Source organism: Patella vulgata, chromosome 2, assembly GCF_932274485.2.
Source record: "Patella vulgata chromosome 2, xgPatVulg1.2, whole genome shotgun sequence".
NCBI lineage: Eukaryota > Metazoa > Mollusca > Gastropoda > Patellidae > Patella > Patella vulgata.
Genome location: NC_065880.2, coordinates 88360993 through 88370191, shown reverse-complemented (window position 1 = coordinate 88370191; position 9199 = coordinate 88360993). Strand labels below are relative to the sequence as shown.

Below are 9199 nucleotides of genomic sequence, written 5' to 3'. Positions count from 1 at the left end.
GAGTCAATGACAGAACTTATGATGCAACGCGCACGCATTAACCATTCGCCCACCCAACCCCCGGATGAATCTCTACTGAGAAGATCAGTCCAAAAAGAGTTCTTTTCCCTTCTGTATTTACAGCGAAATGTTGAACTGAAATTTCATCAATCCATGCTGCTTCCTATGTAATAAGCCGCCACCACCTTTATTTGCTGTGAACTAAATTGATGGGCTTGTTTTGAATCCAATTAAATCCAAGCCGGGATATTATCTAGCGTTGGTATTTTGATTTGGTTTTCTTAATTAAATGTTAAATAATCAATCCCAGTACATATTAGTGTGGATTATGGCATGAGAAACGTGATATTTCAGCAAAAAATTAAAATTGGCTATCCTTATTTTAAATATGGGGAGACGTTATATTCATTGCACAAAACATATCACATTTAATCAAACAAGCGATTTTATTTTCTAAACTAATCAAACCCTGTCCATGCCCTTTTAATGCTCGGTAGTTATGGAAACGACTACTCTTTATGATGTTTGACCTTTGCCGCTTTCGTTGGTGACAGATGACCCGAACGCAACATAGCTTGAAAATAGAAGAAAAGGCCAAAAACACAAAAAGCCGTGACTACGATGATATATTCGAGGTGGTTAGGATACGGGGTTCCACAGATTGTGTACCATTCTGCGCCATTCGCTGGTCGTTTGTCTAAACATTTAAAGTTGAACACATCCTCGTCGTAATTCAAAAGACATAAATGTTTTCTCTTTGATAACACCTAGAAAGAGATAATGTAAAATTCTAACGAGATGATTACACAGGCCTAGCATGGAAAAACATCTAGTCGTTTGGATGAGACAAAAAATCTGAGGCCCTGTGCACAACAGATGATTACAGCGGTCTAGCATTGACAATCTGATTAAGCTACAGATCTATATTTCGGGGTTTTTTTTATACTTTCGATGGCCTCTACCTGCTACATGCAGATCTGACCGGTTGTTGTGGAAGGTCGCGTAAGGGGTTATACGTGCGGCTTTTGACCCTATGACATCAAACATTTGATTAACCAATCAACGTTGATGTTTGTAGTGGGTTACCCACAGTTCCGTGCACATGAAGAGAAAACCTTGCTGTAACAGACCTTGTCATTGGCTAATCCCTCACATCATCCAGAATGTGGGTTATATAACAACTCTTCCAGATCCTAAAACTTTCTATGTCCTGCGCCACTGACAATGGGAAATGAAGCTGCCAACGGGATAAAAAGAAATGAAATGAAATGAAATGGGGTTTAACGTCCTACTGTTGACTAATGAAGATGGGCATACGCCATACAGTGTGCTATGAGGGAAATTTTGCCCAGACAATGGCACTACAGCCTACTCTTATATCGAATTCCAACTGCCAAGGGATCTTTTACGTGCACGCCAATGTGTACATGGGACCTCAATTTTTCGTCCCATCCTAACGAATAGACAGCTGTCCTTGTCAGGCCCTGCGTCTTGCATAACTGACAAGGGGGAACCACGCCAGAAAATCTGGATGAACTTTCTCTGCCAATGCAGGGATCGAACACCTGACCTCCAGGCTAGCGAGCCAGCGTCTTACCCACTTAGCCACCGTGATCCCCTGCCAACAGGATAATATTGATATAACCAATCTCACCTGAATTAGGTTGGAATATTAGTATGAATGAATGAAATGTGGTTTAATGGCACGTCAGCTCCAACCGGGCTATATTGTGCCAAACATACGGTGATGCTACGAGACAAACTAGAACCAAATAATCACAATATCATCTATATATATATATATATAAATACATAAAAACAAATATCACAGTCAATATCAAATAAAAATAAATATTACAAACTTTATGTATATATATTTGAAACATGAAAGAGAAAATCAGGATATATACAATTAAAATTTTCGATAAAAATTTGTCTCTTTTAAAAAATCTAGCGCTTTACAATATAGACCCGGCTGGGCAAACAAATGATGTAGTGACCGGCAACGGTATGGAATATTATATAATTCGAAGTGAATTAGTTTGGAATATTATATAATTTGAAGTGACTGTATAGTGCTGTTAGGACAGTCTTGTAGAGTATAAAAAATTTGGTTGAAATATACGAGATTACAAATTTAAAGGAGCTAAGTCGCTAATATTTGAGACCTGGAAATTGACACAAATGGGTCGCAACGCATACAATAATGTAATATGAATGTATATAAATTGATTTACATTGAGTCGTTTCTGTTTTTACTGTAATTAGGTTCAGTTAGGTTCGGCGAAATACGCCAGTATTCTCAATCGAATTTCAATCTCTAGCGTCTAGTTATTCCAGTCTACGCCGATATTATTTGTTGGGCTGCTCTCCAGATAAGAATATAGCGTCACCGTTTGACATGACTTGTGGAATATGCCTAGCCTCGTTTTTAGAGTCCTTTATTACAAATAGCGCTGAAACGCATTATGGTACACGATTCGTGTACCAATTGTAAAATGTTTATTTTGTCTTAAATATTGGATATCAGAAGGCCATCTTTTCCCGGTAAGATCACAACATCAATGTTGATTTAAACCAACAAATAAATCGTGTTTTCAATGTCGAAGATTTTGGATGATATTGAGTTAGAGACTTAGCTACTTTAATAGTGACTACCAACCTGTCCAAAAGGTGTTTTTACTGGAACCTTCTCGGTACATGATCCTATTGATTGATGATAACCTGTAGATTGAATATACTGAGGTTTCTCCGTTATTACCAGGTAGATATACAGACTATAGTGGAATAATACTATCATAATCAGTTCTAATATACTTCTTTCTGTAACATAGATAATAATACAGTCCAATAAACAATAGTTGATTTATAATAAACTCCATTAGACAATAGTGGAATACACTCCGAAAGACAATAGTGAAATTATAGTGGACTCTGTCATATCCAATATCGTACGCAGAGTGTCGGAATACTCAGTTTTCTCAAAACCGGAAGTATTATTGTAACTTCGAAAACTGGAAGTATTATTATAATGTAGCTTTGAATCCCCAGAACATTATTCCCTTCAAAAATGATAAACATTTCTCAGACTGTCTGTACATTCAAAATTTTATTACATTAATTTTTATTTCATTTAACATGCGTAGGCATTTTGAATAGGTCAAGTCTGTCGTTAATTTATCATCTTCATCCTCTTCAGTTGATCGCACTCTTGTCTTTGGTGTCACATGTTCATTGATAATCTGTCGATCTATGTCCAGGTCGTCGTCACCCGGTTCGGAAAGATCCGTAGGGTGAACAAACTTAGGTATTCAGGTTCAATCGGCATGCGCAATGAATGTTTCCAACAGGTGCTAGGAATATTTTTACGATTGTGAATTCGTGGGAAAATTCGTATAAGAGAATATATAAGAGAGAGAGAGAGAGAGAGAGAGAGAGAGAGATGGGCTTTAATGTCCACTTGACACAAACTAGGTCATTTTGGGACTAACATGGTTCAATTTCAATAATTCACTTGCGCATAGGGGTCTTTAGTAGAGGGAGGAAACCGGAGAACCCGGAGAAAAACCACAAAGTTGGACAGGCAACCCTAATCCTTATCACGTACAACCAGGGAATCAAAACCACGCCACTTGACTCAATGACAGACCTTACGATACAAAACGCACACATCCTAACCATTACACCATCCAACAAGCCTGGATGAAATTTGAATTATCTTAGTTAAAAGACTTACTTGAAACACCGCCTATTCTAGCATTAAGATACGGCACTCTATCTGAGCTCCAAACAATCATTACGTAAGTTGCTAACAATAGCAACAGACATACTTCAGTGTGGATGTTTAACTGGTCATGGAAATAATGATAGATAGGTACAAACTGTAGAACTCCTAGAGGCATCGAAAATAGTCCAGTTATAACAGCACAAATAGTTTCTATAATGCAACTAGAAATAAAGAAAAAAAAAAACCATCATTTTTTTTTGGGTGAATCAGGAAATGATCCCCAAGCAGCATCATTCATCTTGTTGTTCTTTTTGGAGAGATGTTCTTCTTTGGGGGGGGGGGGGGGGCACTCTTCAAAAACAAAGCCTAAGGCTACACCAATTTAAGTCAATGTCCGTCTGCCATCAAATCTTACAAAATGAAATGAAATGGAGTTTAACGCCCTACTTTTCTGCTCCGACTTGGCTAATGTAGAGGGGCTATGAGAGAAATTCTTCCCCGACAGCGGCACTACGGTCTACTCTAATATCGAATTCCAACTGTCAAGGGATCTTTTACATGCACTTCAATGTGTACACGGGACCTCGTTTTTTTGTCTCATCTGAATGACTAGACAGCTATACTGGACAGGCCCTCTGTCCTGCATCACTGACAAGGGGGAACCACGCCGGAAAATCTGGGTGAACTTTAACGGCAAATGCAGGGATTGAACATCCAACCTCCAGGCTAGCGAGCCAGCATCTTAGTTACCCACTTAGCCACCGTGACCCCTTCCTGGTTAGTGAGCCAGAATATAAAAGACAATACTCACCCAGATGACTGAAATTTACCAGTACTCTGACAGAGTAATCGGCGACTATGGTTGAAAATAAAGGTGAAGGACGATGCAAAGGCAGCATGGAAGTAATAACTGGTCCAAGGAACCCAGTAATGGCGGTCATAGATATTTGGGTCATCATCATGCCAAGTCCACCACAGTAATTTGATACCCATAATATCATAAGGTATGTCTAACAGCACTACAGCTAGGCCCACTGAAATAAAAAAAACAAGGATTGCCAGTCCACAATGATGGTGAGAGAGAAAGAGACAGAGACACAGAGAGAGACAGAGAGAGAGAGAGAGACATGGATTTAACATCCACCCGACACAAACTAGGTCATTTCGGGACTAACATATTGTTTTAATTTTATTTCAATAATTCACTTGCACGTAGGAATTTTTAGCAGCGGGAGGAAACCGGAGGACTTTATGATACAGCGCGCACACGCTAACCATTCGGCCATCCAACTCCCCAACAATGATGGTGGTTGCCCGTCAACAATGATGGTGGTTGCCAGTCAACAATGATGGTTGCCAGTCAACAATGATGATGGTTGCCAGTCAACAAATAATTATGGTGGTTGTAAGTCAATTATGGTTTCAAGTCAATAAATGAAATGAAATGGGGTTTGAAGTCCTAGTTTTCTGCTTCGACTGGGCTAATGAAGACAGGCATGCACCATACAGTGCCTAATCATAATTTGAATTCAAACAGTAAAGGGGTCTTTTACATGTGACCTCATTTTTTTTGTCCCATCTGAACGACTACACCTTGTCCTTGTCAGGCCCTCAGTCCTGCCCCACAGACAAAGAAAATCCACGCCAGGAGAGAACACGGGACCTCCTGGTTAGCCAGCCAGCTATGTCTTACCCCCCCTAACTCACCCTGAGGGCACCTGGTTAGCCAGCCATGTCTTACCCACCCTAACTCACCCGGAGGGCACCTGGGTAGCCAGCTATGTCTTACCCCCCCTAACTCACCCTGAGGGCACCTGGTTAGACTCCCATGTCTTACCCACCTTAACTCACCCTGAGGGCACCTGGTTAGCCAGCCATGTCTTACCCACCCTAACTCACCCCGAGGGCACCAGGTTAGACACCCATACCTTACCCACCTTAACTCACCCCGAGGGCACCTGGTTAGCCAGCCATGTCTTACCCACCCTAACTCACCCTGAGTCCTCATGGTTAGACATAATGGATGTTTTGATGCAATAAACATCTTATCTTATCTTATCTATATGTTGCAACGCATATAATAATGTATTATGAATGTATATAAACTGATTTACATTCAATCGGTTCTGTTTTTACTGTAATTTCTAATCAGTTATGTTTGACGAAATACACCAGAAGTCTCAATCGAAAGGCAATCTGTAGCGTTTGGTTATTCCAGTCTACACCGATAGTATTTATTGCACATGCTCTCCAGATAAGAATATGACGCCACCGTTTGATATGACTTGTGGAATATGTCTAGCCTCATTCTTAGAGTCCCTTGCTACAAATGGCGCTGAAACGCATTATGGTACAACTCACCTGCGAATGGTTCTGCCCACGATCTTAACTTCATCTGAGATACAGCAATGGCGGCTGTGTAAATAAACCCTGGGTCTGAAATAAAAGTTCACAACAAAATCAATCATCATGTGGCTGGGTGGTCTATTGTGTCCAAAAAGGAAAACTGTCTTGTTAATCCCATAGGTGCTTCTCTGTCTCGGCCCACGTTGGGATCCGAACCCAAAACATTGTAATCGCAAGGCCAGTTCCTTAAGCACTCTACTGCATCTGCATCCATCATTTAGCACATCAAATGAAATGAATTGGGGTTCAACGTCCTACTTTTCTGCTCCGAACTGGGCTAATGAAGACGGGCATACGCCATACAGTGTGCTATGAAGGAAATTTTACCTGGACAGCGGCACTACAGCCTACTCTTATATCGAATTCCAACTGTCAAGGGATCTTTTACGTGCACGCCAATCTGTACACAGGACCTCGGTTCTTTGTCTCATCCGAACGAATTCAGCATATGATAAGTGGGTATAAATAGCATAGGCCTACTCGTAAGTAATGAAGAGAGTTGTCAGCAATTTCATGAGAACAGTCCATAAAGTTTGTTAGAATATCAATGAGAGAGAGAGAGATGGTTTAATGTTCACTTGACACAAAATAGGTCATTTCAGGACTAATACAAGGTTTAATTTTATTTCAATAATTCGCTTTAGCAGTGGGAGGAAACCTGAGGAGCCATAGAAAACCCACGAGGTTGGTCTGGTGACCCTAAACCTTGTAACATACAGTTGATTCAATGACAGACCTAATGATACGATGCTCTAACCATTCGGCCCCCCGCCACCCACCCATAAGGCTAAATAGAAATCTAACTTACTTACATAGAAGTACAATATGTAATGGTAGCCGCTGTCCTAGAAGCATCACCATACTTTGTGCGTGCCAGAAATTATCTATATCTGGTAGAAAATAACTAACACATTCGACTGTTAAACCGTGCAATAACGAGGCTATCCATAACCATTTATATCGTCCTCCAACACGGAAAGCTAAAAAATAATATATAGAAATTATGATTTTTTAATGATGTTTGTCAAGTTCTAAATTCAATTAAAGATACATTACCAGCTATAGGTGATTAGATAAAGAGCTGGTAGTTCTCACTATAGTAGTTACAAACTAGACAATGTAAAGGGAATTTGCTGAAAATTTCAGTCAAATTGATCCACACTGAACCGAGATTTTAGCATTGAATTTTCGGCCTAGCCTCGATCATCATTACTAAAATTGGTAGTCTCGATTATCCATTTTTTTATTTAATCAGAAGCAGCAGATCGGGTTCTAATCCAATAAACATCGCAGGCTAGCGATGACATCGAGAGTTGATTATGACCTGGATAAGTTAATTAATGTCTAATTAATAATTTATATAACATTTCAGGCCTAAAGAAAGACCTGCAATAGACAGATTTAGCTCTTGCATAATGTTTGTTTAAAGATGCTTTAAGATAGATTTCATTCTTGCTAAAATAGTTTAAGCATAGATAACAAAAAATGAATATTGAAAACTAATTTATTCTGAGCAAAGTTATCAATGTTTGAAGTTGTGACATGATTTAGCCTAAATATAATAATATTCATGATTGTCTAGTATGATTATCCATTTTAAAGGTCATGTGGGTTCTAATCCATTTAATATCCCTGTCATCTTGATTAGGGGCTTGTCATATAAATAAATGACTTAACAACATTACACAGATTTAGCTCTTAGATAATGCATCTTTTACTTGACAAGAAAATATATTATCATCAATATCATCAATCATCAATCATCATCATCATCATCTACGTCATCATCATCATCATCATCATCATTATCATTTAAATGCTACGATTATTTAAATAATTTTAAAGCTAAATAAAATATAACTAAAGATCACAAAATTTGTACTCTAACTGACTTTGAATGAACGGCACAAAATTTTAGTTCCTGTCACTAGATTACACAAGTTGCCATGGTAATAAAAAAAAAAACCCACATTAATTCAACTTACCGTGAGAGAAAGTGAGGAAAGCGATGATATAAAAAGCAACTTCACAATAGAAAAAACTTAAATGATCTTTGATAATACTGTTTGGATTCCTAAACTTTATCCACCATTCGACATCCTGAAATGATAAACTTTATTAATGTTTGAATACAAACACATTATGTGGGGTCGGATCGGGTGGGGTGGGGTGGGGTCGGGTGGAGTGTTGGATCTTCGATTACATGGAAGCATTGGGTATTATCACTCTCTTTTACCGAGTCATTTCAGGACTAACATATGGTACAAGTTTATTTCTTAGGAGTCTTGAGCAGTGGGATGTAACTTGGGGGTCCAGAGAAAACCCACGAGGTTGGACAGGCTACCCTAATCCTTGACACATACAAACGAGGAACGAAACCACAGACCTTATGATCCAATTTCAATAATTCGCTTGTCAGGGGTCTTTAGCAGCAGGGCTGTCGGTAATTTTTCACAGTTGATTAGCAGCACTGCTAATCAAAAAGTCCAATTTTGCCAAATTTGATTAGCAAATTTAAAAATTGATTAGCAGTTTTTCAGTTTCAGTGTAAATACCTAGATATTACTTTAATTCATAACAAATATGATTAGATTCCATTCTGACTATTCTTAGATTTTTTTAGCACTGCCACAAGTACTTGTGACAGTTTATAAATGTGATGTAGACATTTAGTTAGGTCTTATGTCTGAAGCCAATTCTTGACAGTGACTTCCGAAGCCCCACTCATTTTAATTGTTATTTTTTTGTTACGTTAGAAATCTTTGTTAGAAAACGATCTCGTCTGCTTTTTATCGTGTATTACTATTTTTGTTCAATCGGGCGCACCTCGATTAACTAGACACACGCGATATGAACAATAATATATAATATTTTACGGGAATTTTTACTTTGATTTATCATTTTACAATACCATGTATTTATTTTTTTATATTTTATTTACAATACGTGCGATACACTGGAGTTATTTATTTCAAAATGAATATGATATAATCAATTACCCCTAAGTACCACTAGAATTTCCAGTCAACAAACTCGGTCGATGGTTGGGCTAAAATTTGGGAATAG

At 38.5% G+C, this 9199-nt stretch overlaps 1 protein-coding gene across 3 annotated transcripts in view; it reads right to left on the bottom strand.

The window, feature by feature from the left end:
• Positions 1-427: 427 nt before the first annotated feature.
• The window catches only part of LOC126810101 (uncharacterized), a 28647-nt gene continuing 19875 nt past the window's right edge, over positions 428-9199 (bottom strand). For 2 of the 3 annotated variants that reach the window (XM_050535070.2, XM_050535071.2), the window contains exons 2-8: positions 8119-8233; positions 6946-7113; positions 6089-6163; positions 4539-4761; positions 3737-3948; positions 2663-2823; positions 428-767 (exon numbers count right to left, since the gene is read on the bottom strand). In XM_050535070.2, coding sequence (XP_050391027.1) covers positions 510-767; positions 2663-2823; positions 3737-3948; positions 4539-4761; positions 6089-6163; positions 6946-7113; positions 8119-8233 — 1212 coding nt within the window. In that variant the 3' untranslated portion in view covers positions 428-509. Of the gene's footprint in view, positions 768-2662; positions 2824-3736; positions 3949-4538; positions 4762-6088; positions 6164-6945; positions 7114-8118; positions 8234-8688; positions 8902-9199 lie in introns of those variants that run through there. The other variant, XM_050535072.2, reaches the window with a different exon arrangement.